We start from the raw sequence: 24,876 nt of genomic DNA, 5'->3' as shown, positions 1-24,876 counted from the left end.
CAAAGCTCCACTCTGTGTGCACGAGTCTGTGCGAGCGCGCACGTCGTTACACTCTGATGTGGAAAATCATTTCAGTGGGAACTGCTGCTCTCTCCTGCTGCTTAGTGAGTGGATGACGCTGGATTTGACGAGTGGGAGGAATAAAATAAAAAGGAAAGTGACCAGTAGAGAAGAGCAGCAGAGTGCTCGTATCCTACAATCATTACACTGTCATGTTTTTATATGAAGCCACGCCAATCCAAAGCAGGTTTCAGGTTTGGACACGCACAGTGAGGGAGACAAACGTGATTCATCCTTTCACAAACTCATGAAATGCATCCTTCACTTTCACTTTCAAAGAACGTTTCTGACCCGTGAGGTCGCAGAGACATCCAGGCACTGATACTCACAATAATACGTGATATTGCTGCAGGCGCGAGGGCACCGAGTCGTCCCTCAGGAGCGGTGAGGCTGGCTTTCCACCATGCACTGGTTCCCTCTCTTGCAGGTTCATCGGTGCACGTTTCCCTCCTCCTCGCAGAATCAGAAACTAAGTGGTGTCTTTGTGTGCTTCAGAAACATGCCAGCTGACGGTCCTCTGGAGTCCGTCCAGGTGTTTGGACGTAAAACCCACCACAGCAGTTTCCCAGTGCAGGAGGGGGACGTCCTGATCAGGGTGAACGGCAGACCTGAGGAGAGGGTGGAGCCTGCTACGCTCCAGAACAAGCTTCTGGAGCCAGTGCTGCGGAGCGGTGGAGCGTGGCACCGCACAGATCTACACCAGCCATGTCCACAGCCCTGCTTGCATACTACCAGAAGGATGTGGATGAGGCCTCTGAGAAGGAGATCCAGGACATCCTGATCCAGTACGACAGTGGTGATTTTCCTTCTTTTACCTGATGTGCTGCTTTTGACGATGGTTGTGTAATGATCCCGATAAAGGTCAAAGGGCACAACATGCAAGTTTCATAAAGCACAAGTTCTTAGAAGTATTTGCTTCCCGTCCTTACACTGTCCCGGCAGAAAGCCCACTCTGCTATCAACATCAAAGGTGTGCGATGAAAGGAGCGATGGGACCGAGGGGAGACGCAACAAACCAAGGTTACAGAGCATGACATCACTCGGGCCCACTAACCGTGGATTCAGCTCTGCACTCAACACTTTGTGCAAATGCACGACAAATAAGCCGGTGAAACGGAGGCATTAGAGAGAGCTCAAAGTGAAGCAGTGCTGCAGAGCTGCTCTGAATCTGACTAATCATTCTCTTTGTGTAATCTCATCATATGACCTGATGGAAATGCAGTTTTAAAACACCTTCAGATTAGCTGGAATTGGCCTCATTTCAGACACACACACACACTTTGTGCTCATAAGTCCCATGAGACTTATGAAGGGTAAATCTGAGCTGTGCGATCTGTTAAATCCAACTCCTTTGGATTTAACAGATATGCAGGTTTTCCCAGTGTTCCCGCTCCAAGTGTCGTTCAGGTCCAACAGCCTCGACGTCTCTCACAGCCACAGGACTAAACTCTCTCATCATCATCTTTTCTTTGGCTTCATCCTCTTTAACCTAAAGAAACATTACAATTAAAATGCCACCAGCATTTCACTTATTAAACTTACTAAACATGAAATTCAGCTTAAGAAGTGAACATGCGTCATTATTCACACCGGCTGTTTCCTGCATGTAGTCCAGGACACAGCGTCTGCCATATTCATAACAAACAGCAGTTAAACTGCATTTGTATGGGTCAGTTCTGTATTTAAACAGACAGTGCACCCTGCTGTCTGCTGCTCATTCACTAACAGCACAGCGTGGTGGTGCACAGACCGGCTGAACACAGGCGAGCAGGCTGACGTACGCTGCACAATAACAAAGCATTTGGCTTCAACACTTGTAAATGCTGAGACACAGACTCATCTCTGGCTTTCTTGCTACATTGCATCTGTATTCACACAGAGGTCTAAATACAGGTGGTGAACAAGCAACAGGTTTAACTAGAATCATGAAAAACATAGAATAGCATCAGTGTAGCTTAAACTCACTGGGAAACTTGCTAGCAGTTTAGCATGACAGCATGGGTTCACCGTCTCTGTAGCAAACCACTAACCCCCTGCACTCCCTGATGCTGGGGCCTCTCTCAGCACACTGAAGGATTAAGCTTCCTGCCACAAAGCAAAGACGGTTCAGGAACACTTTGAGGAGCACAACAACAAGCTGGCTTTGACTTGGCCTCCTGTGCTGGACAGACACGCCTGATCTGTGGAAGCCCCGCCTCACAGCTTAGCACGATTTAGCAGGTAGTCATGATGCTTTGCCTGATCAGACTATACTCCAGCTTCCTCCCATAATCCAAAGACATGCAGTTAGTGGGGTTAGGATACTGAATGGGTTCATATTGCCCAGAGGTGTGAATGCAAGTTCACATGTGTGTCTGTCTGTGTGCTGGCCGTGACTGCTGACCGCTGCCCGGGACAGATCCAGCCCCCTGTGACCCTGATGAGGATAAGTGGAGGGAGGGTGGATGGATGACACCGATCATTCATCCATCCACCCTCAGCATTTTCACTACTCAGCACCTGCATTATTCACCAGATCTGCCTCCCCACATCACCTATGTGTCTCCAAAATGAGTAAATGAGAACACCTTTATACGAGAGGCAAAAGCACAGCGACAGAGCAGGACTGTGTAACGTGCACGCCGACAGAGGTGCACGAGGAGATGATCTTGACGCAACATTTGACCAAATTAAAAACGAGTCTTATTTATTTATTTGACACGCAGAGTGTTACTGGACCAATGTTCTTGTTTTAGATCTGAGTTCTGCCTACATATCCCACCATCAGCAGGAGAGTGTGTCTGAGTACAGCCTGACTTTACAGCACAGGGTTCATCCAACACCCCTCAACCTAAATCCACAGTGCAGCCCTGAACCTGGACCGTCAGTGTAACATTGTTACACGTGTGTATGAGCCACCTATTAAAATCCTTTCAATGTCAGACTTTGTCACACACACACACACACACACGCACACACACACACGCACACACACACACACACAGTGACCATAACAATAACAGATACGCTCACTGTGCTCTGTTACACAGCGTGCTTTCACCCATGACCTGCACATGTGATGATGATCAGATTTACAGGTGAGTAATAAGCTCAGTGTGTACAGATTCACTCTAAGGACGATGTCCTAACCCGATCCAGCTGGAGTGCTAGAGGACGTGTAAGGGTAGCAGGCAGAGTTAGCTTGTTTTGTGTAGTGAGCTGTGTGTGTGTGTGTGTGTGTGTGTGTGTGTGTGTGTGTGTGTACCTGTGTTCGAAGGATCTCTCCTTTGGTAAGCTGCATGTCTCCAGTGAGTTCTTTCACAGTGATGCCCAGTGGCTCCAGCCGCTTACCAAAGTAGTTCGTCATCTCAGCCGCCAAGGCTTTCATGGGAGCCACATATACGATCTACAGAGAGAGCGGCGTGGAAATGAATGTGAGTGGAGGAGAGAGAGTGGAGCAAGGTTGTAGACGGGGCTGAAAGGACACTGTGGTGATAAATGAGCAAAGAGGGGCAGCATCATTTGTTCCCCAGCTACCAGCACAAATCAGTTTATTGTGAAATGTCACAGCGCTCGCATGGATAAAATGTAATGGTGATGTATGAAAAGCAGCTTTTGTCACTGCTGGTGTTTGTCAGTGTACGAGCTTTTATACAGAACAAAGACTGTCTGCGTTATTGATGTGTGTGTGGATCTGACACTGGGTTTAAGACCAGTGCTTTTAGACCAAGCTGTCAGCACTGCCAGTGTTTCAGAGTCTGTTTCCAACTGTTGCTATTTGTCATTTTGACCACCGCGATCTTCTGCTTTTCTAACCCAGCACTGACAGATGAACTACAGAGACTGGGTGGACGAGCGCCGCGTGGCTTTACAGCGCACACATTCATGAACAGCTGATCATAATAATGAGGTCATCATTATTCACCAATCAAATTTGATAACAAATCATCACTCAGTCATCGGCTCAGCTTCAGCCTCTGAAGAAAACAGCAGAGACTACGTTGTCTTTGCTCAGCACAGACGCATTCATACACATAAACCGTGTCGGGTGTGTGAACATGCAGGCCGATTAGCTCCGCCCACATTAAATGCAGGCTCATTTCTGTGAATGAACATGTTTAAAAGGCATTTAGCATCAACCTTTAATACAAAGGCTGTTTTATGAAACATCACATCTCTGTCACATGTGGCAAAGTTACACTTAGTCCCTCAGTAGATGTGAACTGTAACAGCTGTAGGCAGGAAACTCAAAGTGCTGCAGTTTTCCATCCCTGAAATGCCATTGGCTGATTGTAATAACGTACACTTCTCACAAGAGTTAAGGGGACACTCGACCCAAAGTCAGAACTACACCCCTGAACCTGCTTTGGTACCTATCAGAGTAATGGTTTGGTGGGCGGTGCCAGCAGCCCACCGCTCTCCCCTTACACTTCCTGTCTGTTGATGCTTGTCGTTCGTTTCCTTCTCAGCAGTGACAGCATGAGATGGTACCGTTACACTGACTGCTTTAGTATTTAGCATCATCAGTGCTGTAGATCCTTTCAGACTCACAAGACAATCCAGGGAAACGTCATTACTGGAGTGAAACAACACGCAAACTGTTCAAATCAACCGAACAAACTAAGCATCTTAAAGGAAGTCCCATGACTCCAGCTCCCCTTGACTTCAACCTATCAGAGCAGTCCTATTAACTCCCTGCCTGAAATCTCAGCGAGTGATCTGAATCCCTGCAGGGCTTGTGTGAAACTTCACCAGGGAGCAAACTGAATCTCCAGGACTCGTGTTCAAAGGCTCCGAGCCGGAGTGACACTACAAACAGGAAGCAGTTATCACAAAGACATCTTTCCTTGACAGATCAGTACACTACAGCCGTTTCAGCATAAACAGCACTAATAAGTGTAGCTGATGTGTGCATCGCACCTTGAATTCATCTTTCTTAATGACGCCACCGGGCTGCAAGTGCTGACGGATTTCATGGAGAACTGTCAGCATGGCGATGTTGGTCTTGCCAGCACCGGTTGGAGCACAGATCAGGAGGTTCTCATTGGTGTTGTAGGCCGTCTCGAACACTATGGACTGAATCCTGTTCAGGCGCTTCATGCCCTTGAACACCAGCTGCCCAATCTGTGGAAATAAGACAAGCACACAGAATTATGACCCCTGAAAACCACGTGTTCGAATATGTGTGATCAGCAGTGCTGTTACTTTGTGACCGACCCGTGTCAGCGCACAGAGTGTCTGTCAAACAAACACCAAAGGACCACAGACACAGGAGATGTATTTGCAACCCACATGTGTGCTGTAGTGGGTGTGGACATATGAGGTCCCGCCCCCTGCCCCCCTCACACACAAGCTCCCACCCTTTGATATGCAACAGGAATGTAGACGCTAACAGTCAGTGTATCATTTTATCACTTTGTAACAAATAAGGATTAGTGATAAGCACCTTTGAAACACTGGCACAGGAGAGGAGGGAGGGAAGTCTTCACCATGACACTTATACTGGGACTATAAGCTGTACTGGGACTATAAGCTGTACTGGGACTCACTAACACACTGAAGCACAGAGGCTAAGGTTGGCCTGTGCAGTCTGACCTGGCTGCAGTGAAGCTCGCAGGACTTTCACACACACGGTGTGAATACTTCTGAACTTTCTATTTTCAATAAAATGTTAGCACACTGACTGATGAGGTGCTGCCCATGTTTAGATATAACATGGTCAGGTTACATTGAATTTCTATCCATGCATCAACATGATCCATGTGGCTGAGTAATAATAAAGCAATAATGCTGCTAATTCCTGTCTGAAGCCACTGATGTCAGTTATCACTGATGTCGTTTGTCATTTATTCTGAAGAGACCAACAGAATCACTGTGCTGCACTTGTTCCATCACATCTGTGCAGACGTGAAGCTTCTGCATATGCAGGCCATGAATCTGAGACGTGGCGTTCTGACTGACGGGCACCGCGTGTGCCAGAAGACATTGCTTTTCTACTGTCAGCACAAAACCACCGTACACATATTCTCCATCAAACTGGCAACACCCATGTATATTTAATGTTAAAATCTGAATTCATAATGCATGCGCACTGACTAATTCTGCAGGTCAACACGCTCCTTTCTGCTAAATAAAAGGCAGGCTATTTGAATCCCGCCCACTGTGGCTGTGACTGTGATTCTTGTGGTATTTTGGGTTCAGATAAACTGAGCAGATTCTGGTTGTGCCGTTAAACTAAATAAAGACTTAGGGCCGTACCTGTACAACAAACCCTGGTAGGCACTGACGCAGCTCAGGACGGGTTGCCCTTGGCAACTAGATCTGGGCCAATGCCAACTATTCAGTGCAGTCGCTGGCAACTGCATTTTTTATGACAGAAACATGCTGCAGACTCCTGACATGCAGTACAGACAGGTGATCAGTTACAGCCCGTGTCAGTGACTCAGTGTGAACACAAACTGGAAAATTAAAAAGCATGAAGGAGGACGAGTGCTGAGACGAGCTGCCACTCAACCTGGCCTCTGTCCGCCTTCACCATGGCAACAGAGTGTGGGTGATGGCCCTCAATCTACACTGCCTCTGATAAGGACGGAAACGCCCACTGTGAAGGACAGGTGGTGCCACACACACACACACACACAGTACAAACACACACACACACACACAGTACAAACACACACACACACACACACACACACACACACACACACGCACACACACACACACAGTACAAACACACACACACACACACACACACACACACACAGTACAAACACACACACACACACACACACACACACAGTACAAACACACACACACACACACACACACACACACACACACACACACACACAGTACAAACACACACACACACACACACACACACACACACACAGTACAAACACACACACACACACACACACACACACACACACAGTACAAACACACACACACACACACACACACACAGTACAAACACACACACACACACACACAGTACAAACACACACACACACACATACACACACACATACACACACAGTACAAACACACACACACACACAGTACAAACACACACACACACACACAGTACAAACACACACACACACACACACACATACACACACACATACACACACAGTACAAACACACACACACACACACACACAGTACAAACACACACACACACACAGTACAAACACACACACACACAGTACAAACACACACACACACACACACACACACAGTACAAACACACACACACACACAGTACAAACACAAACACACACACAGTACAAACACACACACACACACAGTACAAACACACACACACACACAGTACAAACACACACACACACACACACACACAGTACAAACACACACACACACACACACACACACACACACACACACACACACAGTACAAACACACACACACACACACACACACACACACAAACACACACACACACACACACACAGTACAAACACACACACACACACACACACACACACACACACACACACAGGTGAGGCTTTTCCTTCTAGAAAAGCAACCATGAGAAATGTGAATAAAACCGTTTCCTCTCATGGATGCGACTTTTGAAAGAACAAACACACACACACACACACACACGCACGCACACATTTTACACACACACAATAATAATGATTTTAAACAGTGACTTTAAGCTGAGAGTGATAAAGAGTGCTCAGCCTGTGGGTTACTGTCAGCAGTGAGAATGCTTCCTGAAAACAGAAACACGGTTATGAAGTGCAAATGAGATTATCATAGGGCGTAAAAGCCACTGTCCCTGACTCGCACAGGGACGTGACGACACACTGACAGCATCTCAGATCCTGTATGAAAGCATTGTGAACACAATACTTCTCATCTACAGTTTGTGTTTTCACTCACAGATACAAATACATTTCCACTCAGTGTGGAAAAGAGAGTGGTGTAAGGACTGTGGAAACAAATTTAACTCAGGTACAATAACATGAAGACTGACTTACATGATGGTTACTGAGACTGAGGTGCAAACAAACGATATGCGCTTTCATCAGATGATGAAAGGTGTGTATCTGTACTTTTAAATGTTTCTCTGATGTTGATCCACAGCAGGAGGCAGGTGATGTGTATGAGAATAAAAAAAGAGGTCATGTGATGTGTCACATGGTGACTTGGTGTTGTCTCTCTCTGTAGTGGAGTGTCACTTCCTGTTCCAACACACAGTGGTGTTTTTGTGTATAAATAACTTCTTATTTCATAGTATAATCCTCACGTGCTTCATCCGAAGCACACTCTCTGTGTACTCACTCCCTAACTTTACTGTTTCACTAGCTTAGCTTAGCTCGTAGCCGACTGGCTAGCAGCATGGCCTCTTCACCTGTCCCTCCTGCACTTTCCTGCTCATTGTAATAATAATAATAATAATAATAATAATAATAATAATAATGATGATGGACTGCATCTATATAGCGCTTTTCGAGACCCTCAAAGAGCTTTACAATTCCACTATTCATTCACTCTCACATTCACTCACTGGTGGAGGCAGCTACAGGTGTAGCCACAGCTGCTCTGGGGCAGACTGATGTCAGATGCTAGTTACTCCTCGGCCTCCTTTAGCAGTAATGATACCTGTAATAAATGTAGCATATTTGCAGCTCTGGAGGCCAGGATTACTGAATTGATACACCTGAAGCTAGCCAGGCCCCTGTAGCTGGTGCAGCCGAAGGCAGCATAGGCCCCGCTAGCTGGCCCCCGGGAGCCTGCCCCAAGCAGCCGGGGAAACAGGATGGCTGGGTGATGTTGAGGACGTTTCCTTGCCACGTCACCAAAGTGCTTGCTCACAGGGGGTCATTTGATTGTTCTCTGGATGTATTATTGTGTATTATTCTACCTTACATTATAAAGCACCTTGAGGCGACTGCTGTTGCTGGTGCTGTATAAATAAAATAGAATTAAATAGAATTGAAATGGAATTATAGAATTCTATTTGCATAATTATAATATAGAATGATAGACTTCTAATAACATAATTCTCATTCTAAGTTCTCATTGAGCCAGCTGACCAGTACAGATAATAAAACTTGGAGTGCTCCTCCTTTCTTCTGTGCTCCACTTCTCTCACTAAGGCTTCTTCAGGATGCCTTAAGCTTAGACAGCAGTATTATTTTTTCAAGGATTCATTAGAAATATGTCATCACTTTCCTGTTCCCCTCGTTTCAATCCAACCCTCACAGAAAGAAATAATTAAAGATGTGCATGTCAGGCAAGGATATGCAGAGTGCTGTTCGGAAGTTGGCCCCGCAGCCCAGAAGGGAAGAAGTTATTAATGCATCAAAGAGCAACTTTATTAGAGTCCACTTAAGCTGGAAGCAGTAAGTGGCTGAGGTTTCAGCGAGGTAGGGTGGGGGCCCACAGGCTTGTGATGAGGACACCGGTATAGCTGTGAATGCTTACGTGTGACAGCTTGGACATTTTGGGCCAGAGTTACTAACCGGGACTAATTAACATAATAATATCATCACCATAAATAACGCCTTAATTTATGAGCACAAACATCGGTGATTTCACTGGTCAGTGTGCGCTACCAGAGCCCAGCTGGACACGGAGCCTATCCCAGCTGTGATAGGGCAAAAAGCTGACTGTGCTGGTCTATCACAGGCTTTCCATATATATCTATTTACTAAACAATAAATACAAGTGCAAGCAAATAGCTGTCCAGTGTGAATAAACAGTTTGCTTTAATTCATGACGTGAAGAAATATTTGTAAATAGGACATTCATGTAGTTGTAAAAAAGCATGATAATATATTAAGTAATCCAAAGTATTCAGAATACGTTACTCTCATTGAGTAACGTAACAGAATACGTTACAAAATACATTTTGGGGCATGTAATCTGTAATCTGTAATGGAACACATTTTAAAGTAACCATCCCAACACTGATCACAGCAAATGTGCCACAGCCTGGAAGAAAATGTAAGATTCAACAATACTGCGGCCGTCTCTGCTAACCCTCCTGGTATAAATTTGAAAATTCTACGTAATTTTCCAAAAAGTTGACCTTTGACATTTATCTTAAGTGGAGGTCAACCTCAGAGCGCAGAAACCCCAAACTGCCAGATGATTATCTCCCTCTCCACCACAGGGACGCTTCGCCCTTAGCCATCAAAGCAGCCAAGCTGAGTAGGCACATATGAGTGAGTGCATCAGTGCAGCTCAGAAGCACCAGCTACTGGTTCATAGACCAGTACACCAGGACTGCAAGACCAGGAGGACCAACCTGAGCACTAGTCCCAAACTCCTGCTGGGAGACACATCTGAAGGCCAAGGTCCTGTGGCCCAGAAAAAAGCAGATACTGGCCAACCAACAAGACAGCGGTGTTTGACAAGGAACAGAAGACCACAGCAGTGACATCTGTGGGAATCCTCCGGGAACATCAGGAAGTGGTACTGGGGGCTGAAGCGGAGCAGGTGTGGAAGGTCCCCAGTGGTCCCAATGGTAAAATGAGCAGTGACAGGTATGGTTACCTGAGTGGCTCCAGCAGATTTCAGGAGCAACATCAGAGGAATCTGTTCGGAGGAGTGCAGCTAAGACCCTGTGTTTATACAGATGTAAAATGAAACTCCTCCCTCCATGACCCCAGTAGTAAAGGTAAGTGTTTGTGTTGGAAAACACATTTTCATCAAAGTGAGAAGTACAGTAACTGAATGGTGTTCTCAGTCTTATTGCACCAGCACACTGCACTCTGACTTATGAATATTCACTTTATAATTACCAACCACTAAGCTTTAGGAGAGCACCCTCGCACTCCGTCCTGTGGCTCTGTGACCACCACAGACCCTTAACGATCACTCCAGCGCCCAGTCCTCTTTTTGATTTATCGACTTCTTCTGTTGTAATGAAACGGCAGTGTCCCCACACTTCTTAAAGATGCTAATTAATGCAAATGCATGCCCGCCCCAGTATTCACCTTGAGGTAAAGCTTACATGTTGTAAACACAAAGTTGTCATAATTTAATGATCTTTGAAAATCTTTAGTGCTTTTATTCTCTCTTTAAAACCTCTGCAGATACATTGTTATGTTAATGTATGCATGCCATCTTCCAATTGGAGATCCAGCTGTGCCTGCCATAGCATATCTCAAGGGTGTGATACCAACGTTGTGGGGAGGTAGTTACTATAAAATGCAGTGTGCATTAGCCAGCTGTAACAAACAAGCAGGCCTGCTTTGTCTTCCTCATTAAGAACTGTAGCAGGCGGAGACTGGACCGAGAGCTGGACACGACGTGGTCCGAGCACGTCAGACCAGAAGGGGCGGTATTTTAAAGTTTGGCATGCAGAGATTTTCATTTGTTTAATGACAAAATGGATGTAAGACTATTATAGTAATGGAGGTTAGTGACTTTGGCCAATCATCACAACCTGCTGTCGATCAAAGCCTCCAATCACATTTTTCATATATGAAAGTTGTCGTGTTGGTTTGACTATAAGCAGAAGCGGTGAACTCTACTGTCATACCGGCTCTTTAACTGGGTGACCTGCACCGAGTTTAGTTTCCTGTTTTCTACATAAAGTTTGAAATTGTTTCCTCAAGTTTAGGTCATACAATTAAATCTAATCTCATGTAAACAAGCTGTGTGCCATAGAACGACCACACACACACACAGAGCATACTTATCCACATGTGTCTGAATATTATAATATTTGACTCTCAGTTCAAATTAACCAAGTCTATCACGAGGTGCTAAAACTGTGTTATAAACGTCGAGTGTTCAGCCCCACGTAAACATTCATCACATGGTGGCAGGACGTTCTTCGGATGACCAGAAACAATCATAGTATTAAGCTAAGCTGGTTACAGTACAGATGTGTGCGGCTGGTCGACTACTCGTCACTGGTTGGTACCAGATGTATTGGTCATTCAATCTAATTTTTTGTTATGCCACCAGATGGCGCTGCATCAGCGTCATCTTTATAGAAAAATGCTGCAAATCTATTTTTTGTAGTAACTTGCTTTCATGTCATACTTAACATCTTTACTATAAATGTTTTTCATCTCCTGTGTTGAGTACAATGTGCAGCCCAAATTTTAATAATATGTATGCATTAAGCCCATAGTAACTGCATAAATCGAAAATCTTTTTTTGTTTTGTTTTTTTACATATATTTTTAGTGAGAGAAATTTAAGAGGCTTATCCCTCAAAACTGTAAATACAAAAAAGTTGCACGGTTTCCAACCACGGGAAATTTTGAGTGTCTTCATAGTTTTATTTTTGAGATACACCAATTTTTATATACTGCAGGAAAAACGAAAATAAATATTATAATGCAAACTTGCCAAAAAAAAACAACAACATGTGCATCAAAATAAACTATTTTCAGCAGTGCAATTTGAGTTCTAAGCATCCCAGAAACTATACTGAAAACCATAAAGTCCAACATAACTTTTAAAAACACCAGTGTAGGCTTATAAGGCCCTGAAGGTAAAAAAAAACTACATTTTCTGCGAAAATGACGTCACTTCTGGTTTCGGCCAAGTCTTAAAGGGTTAACCTCCTCAGACTCTTCCGCGGCATGCATTTTTAATTTGGACTGATTGGGACCTGTAAGTGGATATCAGGCCCTTGCCGAGCAAAATTTAGTATTTTGGTCTAGACAACCCAAAATGTAATGTCCACATATGTGGACGCCAGGTCCTAGGAGGAATAATAAGACACTAATAGTTTTAGATGCTTTTGTTTATACAGCGTTTGAAATTGTCCATTTATTGGTCCTCAGATTTAAACTGGATTCTCTCAGTTTTACACTACTTTGTTAGTCAACTAAGAAATGCTAGCAGTTAAGACAGACAGTACATCAGTTAGACCTCATCATTGTGACATTAAGTCACAGCAACAGAAAGCAGACTTGGAGCCAGAGTCAAACTGACATTGCCAGGAAAGATGCCAAGTTAATTAAGCCGACAGGAGTTGAGAAGACTTTATCAAGTGGAAATTCAAATAAAACACATTCAGTGCCAACAGCTCATTTGTTCTCCTTTCCCCAGATACATCTTTGGAGTACAGGACTAAAGACCAAAACACGGACGTGACAACGACGCTTTATTGCCAACGCACACCAAAACACGCACGTGACAACGACGCTTTATTACCAACGCACACCAAAACACGGACGTGACAACGACGCTTTATTACCAACGCACACCAAAACACGGACGTGACAACGACGCTTTATTACCAACGCACACCAAAACACGGACGTGACAACGACGCTTTATTACCAACGCACACCAAAACACGCACGTGACAACGACGCTTTATTGCCAACGCACACCAAAACACGGACGTGACAACGACGCTTTATTACCAACGCACACCAAAACACGCACGTGACAACGGCGCTTTATTACCAACGCACACCAAAACACGCACGTGACAACGACGCTTTATTACCAACGCACACCAAAACACGGACGTGACAACGACGCTTTATTACCAACGCACACCAAAACACGGACGTGACAACGACGCTTTATTACCAACGCACACCAAAACACGGACGTGACAACGGCGCTTTATTACCAACGCACACCAAAACACGCACGTGACAACGACGCTTTATTACCAACGCACACCAAAACACGCACGTGACAACGGCGCTTTATTACCAACGCACACCAAAACACGCACGTGACAACGACGCTTTATTACCAACGCACACCAAAACACGCACGTGACAACGACGCTTTATTACCAACGCACACCAAAACACGCACGTGACAACGACGCTTTATTACCAACGCACACCAAAACACGCACGTGACAACGGCGCTTTATTACCAATGCAGACCAAGACAATAACTTTTCATTTCGTTGGAAATCAGTCTGCATCATCACAAATAAAAGTTCCCGGCTGCACTCGGCATTGGGCACTTTAAATAGAGGTGCCCACTTTAAATGCACTTTAAATAGAGGGAGAGCTCTGCAGATCCCAGCTGGCAAATATAGAGCACACACATCTGTGGTCAAGCTTTCAGCAGCAGGGTTAAATAAAGTTTCTAATGAGAGCAGCTGTTTGAGTCTGGGGCAGAACCAATCTTAAAGCCCAGCTGGATCCAACAGGAATCAACATTTTCTCCAATATGAAGCTCCTCGGGCTATGAGCAATCTTTGGCTTCATATGAAGAAGAAAAAAGTCTCTATACAGAATCACATAGACTGTGTGAAAACGCTGCACGCACACAGTCGGTGCTGCTGAAGGTGGCCATTCTGGACCTTGCTGAGCAGGATAAAAACTGACAGGCTCATTAACACAGCAAATATGCAGTCTATGGCCATATGGGAAACTGGGAGGTCTGGGAATATTCCACCAATCCACTGCTGCTTAAAGCACACTAATTGTACCCACATTGACTGCATTAATGATCCACCAGCACCAGTTCAAAAGTCAGCATATCTGCATGTGACATGTGTTGCCTCTCTCTGTGTGGGTTTAATATGAAAGCAGGGGCCAAAGTGCTTTATGGACAACAGCCATCAGTGTTTGTGTGTCCGGTGGCTGCCTTTTAGTGTTATTGTGCATTTACTGTATAAGCTCACCATATGAGCCCATATAAGCTGCTAAACTAATTAAATTCCTGTGTGCATTGGTAATGGGAAGCTAAGAGATATAATTGTTGTCATTTTCATGCCATCCTTTTAATTACTTTCTGGTTCCATTTCATTCCATTTGAATTGACAGCCTGATCAACTTTTAATTGCCAGTTTTTGCAAACAGCTTATCAGCCTGTTCCAAGCCTGCATATAGAGTACTAAATGACCTGGCCAGACACACTCAGAAACACACACACCATCAATTCCCGAGTCTCGGGAAGCACACACATGCACAACAACTCTCCCGGCAGGTAGCGTTAGAGTGAGATGCAGATGCAGCAAATAGGGGGTCCATTCATTTCCCTGCAGAGCAGCAGCCGAAAGAAGAGGGCACAAACAAGGGAGATGGAGAGCTAGGAGTATGATGGAGATAGCAAACAGTGAGGTAATCCATCACTTCATCCACAAGCACTTGCTGAAGTAGCAAAGAGGCTTGTGAGCCCAAAAACCATGAACCAACACATCCTATCAATGTCAACACTGAACACTAACAGTGGCATGTGTACACGCCACATATAACAGCAAAACACGCATGGTGCATAGAACACATTTACAGCTTTAATGTGGCCGTTGCCATTACACACATTACCCGTACTGGTGTGGATGGTAACTCTCCTCCTCAGCCAACAAGATGCAGCATACATGGGGACGAGGCTGCAACTAAGGAGGTAGAGTGGGCCAATCAAAAACTCATTAGATTGTTCCTGTTTAATCCAGTTTGCAGGACAAAGTGCCCTTTGGCAAGACACTGAACCTCAAATTGTCTGCAATGCATCAATCAGAGTGTGTGTGTATCTGCAAGCACTTAAAGGAGAACAGACTGCTGTACGAATGTGTGTGTGTGTGTATGCAAAGGTCCACATGCACAGGTCCAGGAGCGCAGGTCCACGTGCACATGACTTTTAAACACAACTGCTCATTCTGACTGATCAGACCAGAAGAGACGTTTTACACTTCTCATCTCCATCTGAAATAAGCTTCTGAAAATAAGCTTCGGTCTAAGAAAAGCTTTTCTTAGACAGAAATTTTTTTATTTCAAACATGTAAATAAAAGTGAAATAACAAGAGAGAAGAAAGCGTCTCCATGTCTGCACAATGTTTAGGATGAAGTTTAGACTTCTGCTGTTCCTACCACCTTATTTTAAATTCCATTATTTAAAAGTTGACATTTGGAATTGGACGTTATACAGTCCATACATGCTTTACCTATATACAAGTCTACACTCATATACAGTGTAGATATGGGAAATTGGACGAATATATCCAATATTGCTGATAGGCTGAGCCCATCGGCGATCGTTTTTACAAGGATGAGTAAGTTAATAGAAGCAGTTAACAGAAAATAATAATAATAGTGCTGTTTTAACAGCACTCTCGTTCATCTGTAAGCCAATGCCCCCTCCTCAGAGTGCGCCCAAATGTTTGTTGATGGAGCTGCAGAAGCTGGTGATAGTGATATAGATGTAGTGTACCGTGTATAGTATATGGATGTAGTATACGGTGTATAGTATATAGGTGTATAGTATATAGGTGTATAGTATATAGATGTAGTGTACAGTGTATAGTATATGGATGTAGTATACGGTGTATAGTATATAGATGTAGTGTACGGTGTATAGTATATGGATGTAGTATACGGTGTATAGTATATAGGTGTATAGTATATAGATGTAGTGTACGGTGTATAGTATATGGATGTAGTGTACGGTGTATAGTATATAGATGTAGTGTACGGTGTATAGTATATAGGTGTATAGTATATAGATGTAGTGTACCGTGTATAGTATATGGATGTAGTATATAGGTGTATAGTATATAGATGTAGTGTACGGTGTATAGTATATGGATGTAGTATACGGTGTATAGTATATAGATGTAGTGTACGGTGTATAGTATATAGGTGTATAGTATATAGATGTAGTGTACCGTGTATAGTATATGGATGTAGTATACGGTGTATAGTATATAGATGTAGTGTACCGTGTATAGTATATAGGTGTATAGTATATAGATGTAGTGTACCGTGTATAGTATATGGATGTAGTATACGGTGTATAGTATATAGATGTAGTGTACGGTGTATAGTATATAGGTGTATAGTATATAGATGTAGTGTACCGTGTATAGTATATGGATGTAGTATACGGTGTATAGTATATAGATGTAGTGTACCGTGTATAGTATATAGGTGTATAGTATATAGATGTAGTGTACGGTGTATAGTATATAGGTGTATAGTATATAGGTGTATAGTATATAGATGTAGTGTACAGTGTATAGTATATGGATGTAGTATACGGTGTATAGTATATAGATGTAGTGTACGGTGTATAGTATATGGATGTAGTATACGGTGTATAGTATATAGGTGTATAGTATATAGATGTAGTGTACGGTGTATAGTATATAGATGTAGTGTACGGTGTATAGTATATGGATGTAGTGTACGGTGTATAGTATATAGATGTAGTGTACGGTGTATAGTATATAGGTGTATAGTATATAGATGTAGTGTACGGTGTATAGTATATGGATGTAGTATATAGGTGTATAGTATATAGATGTAGTGTACGGTGTATAGTATATGGATGTAGTATACGGTGTATAGTATATAGATGTAGTGTACGGTGTATAGTATATAGGTGTATAGTATATAGATGTAGTGTACCGTGTATAGTATATAGGTGTATAGTATATAGATGTAGTGTACCGTGTATAGTATATGGATGTAGTATACGGTGTATAGTATATAGATGTAGTGTACGGTGTATAGTATATAGGTGTATAGTATATAGATGTAGTGTACCGTGTATAGTATATGGATGTAGTATACGGTGTATAGTATATAGATGTAGTGTACGGTGTATAGTATATAGGTGTATAGTATATAGATGTAGTGTACCGTGTATAGTATATAGGTGTATAGTATATAGATGTAGTGTACCGTGTATAGTATATGGATGTAGTATACGGTGTATAGTATATAGATGTAGTGTACCGTGTATAGTATATAGGTGTATAGTATATAGATGTAGTGTACGGTGTATAGTATATAGGTGTATAGTATATAGGTGTATAGTATATAGATGTAGTGTACGGTGTATAGTATATAGGTGTATAGTATATAGATGTAGTGTACCGTGTATAGTATATGGATGTAGTATACGGTGTATAGTATATAGATGTAGTGTACCGTGTATAGTATATAGGTGTATAGTATATAGATGTAGTGTACCGTGTATAGTATATGGATGTAGTATACGGTGTATAGTATATAGGTGTATAGTATATAGGTGTATAGTATATAGTATATAGATGTAGTGTACAGTGTATAGTATATGGATGTAGTATACGGTGTATAGTATATAGATGTAGTGTACGGTGTATAGTATATACACAGCAAATTCAAAAGTGTTAAATGTTTTGGTGTTAATAGTCTCCTTGCAAAAGTAGAGTTAATTTTACTCTAAGCAGAGTCACATTCTTTTAATGTAACTCTGAGGTGTAAAATGATAGTAGTTAAAATCGAGTGTTAAAAATGAGTGTTTCTCTGTCAAATCTGGAGGTGTTACAATGGAAACATTAACCCTTGACCTCTTAACTCTGAACTCCTACAGGGGCTATGACACCAATAGAGTAAATTCACAGACTCCGCCCCCAGCACGGCTCCAATCGAAGCTGAAGTGAAGCCGTTTCAGAACATTTTGCTCTACATATTTGAGTTGTTTGCCATGCTTGGTAAGTCATTTTTTCAAAGATTGTTTCAATTATTATTATGAGCTTTTACTTCTGTGGCTCTTTGGAGTTGAGACAAAGCTGTGTGAAAGGCATTAGCCACGTTGCTCGCTGATAGCATAATATTCTGTTTTAGCTAGCTGAAAGGTATTGTTTGCGGGCAAATACCACAGCCTTGAAAAAAAGCTTGCATGTGAATTTTCAGTCAAACTTTTGGTCAAATACACCTAAAACAATGTCTAGAATGTAAATGTTGGTATAATGGTGCTACTTGAAGCCTGAAAACGATCGCCCATAAAAAAACAAACACGAGCAAACAGCAGTAGCAGACGTCCTGACTGGATTCTACGTTAGCATTTAGATCCCTCCAGAGTTTTGTGCACACGGTTTAGGTAAAAATGAAAAAGGTTGAGGTTTTACATTTAGTTCAGTATTACCTGTTGCCTGTGTCCTTGTCTTTTGGGAAAATACTTTACACAAGTAATGGCTCAAAGAGGGTTCCTTTTTTTTTTTACTGTGCTGCAATTGTTTTGTGCCATTAATTAGTGTCAACTAATTTTTATTCAATCTCCGCACAGGATATGCTTGTGAAGATGGAATATGGGGGAGAGCAGAAGTGCGTTGAAGTTCCACAGAGGGATGAATGAAGGACATGCATATTGTATTGAAGCAATAAGTGATGAGAATGCTGTTATTTGCATTTACCATGTCAGACCTTTTGACAAACACAATTCTAATGAAAGTGAGAACATGTACACTGTTACATCTTTCAGAAAATGTTTTGAAATTGTGGTGCACAGTTCAGAATAAATGTTTTTCAAAAACCATTGCATCTTTTTAGTAAATGTTTATTTCCAAAAGAAATTTCTAGAAGTTCAGAACAGTAAAATTCCCGCTTTTTAGAATGAATTAGAAGATAACTCTTACGTGGTTAAACTAAAATACTCTTTGAGAGTTAATATATAAACTCTTAACACTAAGTGTTAAATTATCAACTCCAGACAGATTTGGTGTTTAACACTAAATCAGAGTTAACGTACCAACTCTCCAAAAAGAGTTAAATTAACACTCTCTGGTGTGGACCCATATAGACACTTTAATAGTGTTGAAATCAAATCCGACAGTGTTAATTTGGACATGCTGGATTTGCTGTGCAGGTGTATAGTATATAGATGTAGTGTACGGTGTATAGTATATAGATGTATAGTATATATGGTGTAGTGTACGGTGTATAGTATATAGATGTATAGTATATATGGTGTAGTGTACGGTGTATAGTATATAGGTGTATAGTATATATGGTGTAGTGTACGGTGTATAGTATATAGATGTATAGTATATATGGTGTAGTGTACGGTGTATAGTATATAGGTGTATAGTATATATGGTGTAGTGTACGGTGTATAGTATATAGATGTATAGTATATATGGTGTAGTGTACGGTGTATAGTATATAGGTGTATAGTATATATGGTGTAGTGTACGGTGTATAGTATATATGGTGTATAGTATATATGGTGTAGTGTACGGTGTATAGTATATATGGTGTATAGTATATATGGTGTAGTGTACGGTGTATAGTATATAGATGTATAGTATATATGGTGTAGTGTACGGTGTATAGTATATAGGTGTATAGTATATATGGTGTAGTGTACGGTGTATAGTATATATGGTGTATAGTATATATGGTGTAGTGTACGGTGTATAGTATATAGATGTATAGTATATATGGTGTAGTGTACGGTGTATAGTATATATGGTGTATAGTATATATGGTGTAGTGTACGGTGTATAGTATATATGGTGTATAGTATATATGGTGTAGTGTACGGTGTATAGTATATATGGTGTATAGTATATATGGTGTAGTGTACGGTGTATAGTATATAGATGTATAGTATATATGGTGTAGTGTACGGTGTATAGTATATATGGTGTATAGTATATATGGTGTAGTGTACGGTGTATAGTATATATGGTGTATAGTATATATGGTGTAGTGTACGGTGTATAGTATATAGGTGTAGTGTACGGTGTATAGTATATATGGTGTATAGTATATATGGTGTAGTGTACGGTGTATAGTATATAGATGTATAGTATATAGATGTAGTGTACGGTGTATAGTATATAGATGTAGTGTACGGTGTATAGTATATAGGTGTATAGTATATATGGTGTAGTGTACGGTGTATAGTATATAGATGTATAGTATATAGATGTAGTGTACGGTGTATAGTATATATGGTGTAGTGTACGGTGTATAGTATATAGGTGTATAGTATATATGGTGTAGTGTACGGTGTATAGTATATAGGTGTATAGTATATATGGTGTAGTGTACGGTGTATAGTATATAGGTGTATAGTATATATGGTGTAGTGTACGGTGTATAGTATAAGGTGTATAGTATATATGGTGTAGTGTACGGTGTATAGTATATAGGTGTATAGTATATATGGTGTAGTGTACGGTGTATAGTATATAGGTGTATAGTATATATGGTGTAGTGTACGGTGTATAGTATATAGGTGTATAGTATATATGGTGTAGTGTACGGTGTATAGTATATAGGTGTATAGTATATAGATGTAGTGTACGGTGTATAGTATATAGGTGTATAGTATATATGGTGTAGTGTACGGTGTATAGTATATAGGTGTATAGTATATATGGTGTAGTGTACGGTGTATAGTATATAGGTGTATAGTATATATGGTGTAGTGTACGGTGTATAGTATATAGGTGTATAGTATATATGGTGTAGTGTACGGTGTATAGTATATAGGTGTATAGTATATAGATGTAGTGTACTGTATATTTGTGCTTGCTCTCACATCACCAACCCAGACTGTGAATGTGTTAAACCTCAAAGATGTCTTAAATCAAGTCTAAGAAAAGTTAGAGAGCCACGTGTGTGTGCTGTGGGGGAACCACATCCAAACTGGATTAGAAAATGCAATCAAGGTGGATTAATTATGGATGGCGGGCTGTTCAGTTCTGCCTCATCTTTGCATGCCTGTGCTTAGACGCTGCCTCCTGCATAGGAAAGGAGGGGGCAGGCTGTCAAGTCAGGAGAATCAAAGGATTTTGAGTGAAAGCAGTAATGGCATGTGTACTGGAATGACAACAGCACTGCTCACCTGCTACCATCAGATGTCTGAAAATACCAGACACAAAACCTTCATCTGACATCTCTAACTATATCTTTCCAGGTGTTTGGACTAACCTTCCAGTCTGAGTCGTGGATAAAAAGACATGAAACTGTTCAGGGGAGTGGGGTGTGATGTGCTAAATGATTTTTTTACTATCATCAAAGATAAATGAATCACTCCACTCCATATATACTCATAATAAATTTTCCAACAGTCGCCTTTGATTACATCAGCTGCAGGGGAAAAAAGTCTGTGAAACATCTGCTTAAAGTGTCGAGGTTTACTGACAGAAGATCTGAGTGTTAGACGAAAACTGTGTGATGAAGAGTGCAACTTCCAGCCCTGATTATAATGATACGACTGTTGAAGATGGATTAGTGCTGTGGTAATGTACAGTACACTGACTGTAACACAGAATTTGAAAAGAGGTACCAGTCCATGCTCCAAACTCCATGTCAAGGGAGTCTTCTACATGTAAATGTTAATTCAGTGAGCATAAACTCTCAGGAGGAAACCTGGTGTTGTTATGAGAGACAACACCCATCCCAACTTGGATGGAGCAGCCCTCATTTCATCTATCCAAATTTATTAAACCCCCCCAAAATGTGACTATCCAGAGTTGCAGTCTTACACGCCTCTCTGCAGCTTCTCCTCCTGTTACTCCCACACAACCCCATCTCCACAGAGACTGTGTCAGCTCCCAAACAGACAAAAAACTAACTAAAAACCAGCAACAAACAACTTAAACATAAACAATCACAATAATCCACCCACTGTTATCATCTTCAATGCCCTGTACCAACACAGAGCAGAGCAGCTATCTGAACGCTGCTCCAACAGAGGTCGATCATCTTGTTAATAATTTTACCTCCTCACTACGTACGACTCTGGATACTGTAGCTCCTGCTAGACCTCAGTGCAGATGACACCCAGCTCTATCTGTCCATGAAGCCAGATAACACACACCAATGAGTTAAACTGCAGGAATGTCTTAAAGACATAAAGACCTGGATGGCCGCTAACTTTCTGCTTCTTAATTCAGATCAAACTGAGGTTATTGTACTCGGCCCTGAAAAGCTTAGAAATATGGTATCTAAGCAGATTCTTACTCTGGATGGCATTACCTTACACTGAGTGGCACTGAAGCGAACGGGAGCGGAGGGTGCTGTCCTTCAAGACATTTGAAAGAAGTCCAGCTGCTGTCTTTTCAAGCTCCTTAGACTACCATGACCCGGATGACTGAGAGCCTACAGACTTTAAACTCACTGACTTGCTGTAATTTTCGTATGCACGGCAGCTAGTCAACATGAGAGCCTAGTGCACTGCTGCTGATTGTTCAGCATCTAGAACGTCTTTACAAAGCCTTCAGTGTTTCCATTAGGATAAAACTTTGCATCAGCAATGCATGAACTGACTTTTTGAGATATAAATAGCTTCCAGCCTACAATGTCTGTTTAAATATACTCCATTCATTAAGAAAAACATTTAAATGAGCCATAATGCCAGTTCGTCGAGTATCAGGCAGCAGAATGATATGCAGTGGGGGGGGGGCACTCATTACTTATGCCTTTCAACCAGCCCACACTCTACTCTCCTTCAGCTGCTAAAGAGCAAAGCTTTCTGTGTTCCTTAATCCTTATCCCTCTACAGACCTTTTCCCTGCGGGAGCATGTCATTTTTTCAGAATGTGTTAGCAGCCTGAGTGAATTCCTACCAATTAGCAGCTTAGGCCATGTGTGTGTGTCAATACTGGTCTCCGTATCCAAGTTTCAGCTGCGTTCTGCTGTAAATCAGCAAGCAGAAGCAGCAGTTTCTGTACATGTTTGACTGGCACTCGCTCTAACTCTGCACACTCAGTACATATCTATTTGGACCAATTAGGAAGGCTTTTACCATGGTGGCAGTGCAGGATACGGAGACCCTGATTCATTCGCTGAAAAGCACCTTAATAAATTCCTCACTTTTAATGTTTCACACTGTTAAAAGGAATGCCAGCCCCATTCCCCATTACAGCTTTCAATAAATGACAAACGGCAGCAGAGTAAACTGGAAGGAAGCGGCAGCGTCACACTTTTCAGCTTGCCTTTCAAAGCCATCCTAATAGCAAATAAAGACGTGTTAGGCATTGTGTGCTGGCGCTTCAGCAGCGAGGCACTTTGTTCCACAGTTGCCCAGGCTTAAGTTAATGAATAGAGCCGCTGCTTGACTGAGGCTAATTCACATCGCTCAGCAGAAGAGCTTCTATATCGATGTAGATCAGTTACACAGGAAGTGAAAGAGGGAAAGAAACTCTGAGGGGGGGGGGGGGGGGGGGGGCAGGGACATTAAAGAGTGAAGCAGGGACACGATTCAGAAATAACTCGACATTTGATTCAAGTCAACAATGTGTAACTTTGTGTTTCATTTAGCTGTAAAGGCTGACGCGTCTAAATACTTCACAGTAATTAACAACTGAATGACTCCATTCAATTCAATCTTATTTATTTGGTGCCAACATACAACAACAGGCAGCTGAAAGTGTGCATAAGGTTTAGACCTTGATGGATTGATGCTTCACCTTTAATGCAGCCGCTCCAGCCGCTGCTGGTCTCAGCTTTGTGAAAGTGAAAACCACACTCAGCAGGATGGAGGAGCTGAATCCCGTTTCACAACGCTTTGCCTTAAGACGCTGCTGGGTAGTTTTCACTCATTATCTGCCTGCACGCTGAACAGCTGTTCATCTGATTTGCAGCATTGCACTAAGTCTGAGCTTAAGGTAGAACTTCAAAAGTCACACCATCAACACACACTACAGCACCATTCCCACTGCACTCGTACTGCACTATGCCTCTACCACACCTGATCAGTAACGTGGGATTCTGGCTCCTTCCTTCTACTGACTCCATCTCTTATTCAGCTGCACGTTCATCTCATGTTCATCTGTCTAAGCAATGGAAAAGTCTTCTTTTGTTGATGAAGCAGGGTGAGACAGTGTGGTGACTGAAGCAGACTGTATAGTGCATGTAGATGAAGGGAAGAGAGGTGATGATGGGGATGATGATGGGTAGGTGTTAGGAAGACAAATACTGAAGGACAGACGACGATGAACTTTGTGAAAATGACAGAAAAGACTGTGGAAAACATGTACTTCAAGAAGAGGGAAGAACAGGGCGATGCACACAGGTGGACCACATCTATATCAGAAGGTAAAATCTGAAAGAGATCAGGGGAGAATGTAGCTGGGCAACACTGGATGCTAGTCTGTAGAATAACTGCATAATAACAAGCCATGGTGAAAAC

General features: G+C 42.2%; 1 protein-coding gene across 7 annotated transcripts in view; it reads right to left on the bottom strand.

The window, feature by feature from the left end:
- The window catches only part of ascc3 (activating signal cointegrator 1 complex subunit 3), a 142,653-nt gene that overhangs the window by 75,549 nt on the left and 42,228 nt on the right, over positions 1 to 24,876 (bottom strand). For all 7 annotated transcript variants that reach the window (XM_086310283.1, XM_086310282.1, XM_086310280.1 and 4 more), the window contains 2 exons: positions 4,960 to 5,163; positions 3,305 to 3,445 (listed from right to left, as the gene is read on the bottom strand). In XM_086310283.1, coding sequence (XP_086166409.1) covers positions 3,305 to 3,445; positions 4,960 to 5,163 — 345 coding nt within the window. The remainder of the gene's footprint in view (positions 1 to 3,304; positions 3,446 to 4,959; positions 5,164 to 24,876) is intronic.

This window comes from Aulonocara sp. 'chitande type north' Nkhata Bay, linkage group LG11 (assembly GCF_057382095.1).
Source record: "Aulonocara sp. 'chitande type north' Nkhata Bay isolate Kocher_YH1m ecotype deep benthic linkage group LG11, A_spYH_male_GT1.1, whole genome shotgun sequence".
NCBI classification, from domain to species: domain Eukaryota; kingdom Metazoa; phylum Chordata; class Actinopteri; order Cichliformes; family Cichlidae; genus Aulonocara; species Aulonocara sp. 'chitande type north' Nkhata Bay.
The sequence above is the reverse complement of the archived record's forward strand: the minus strand, read 5'-3'. Positions and strand labels throughout refer to the sequence as shown.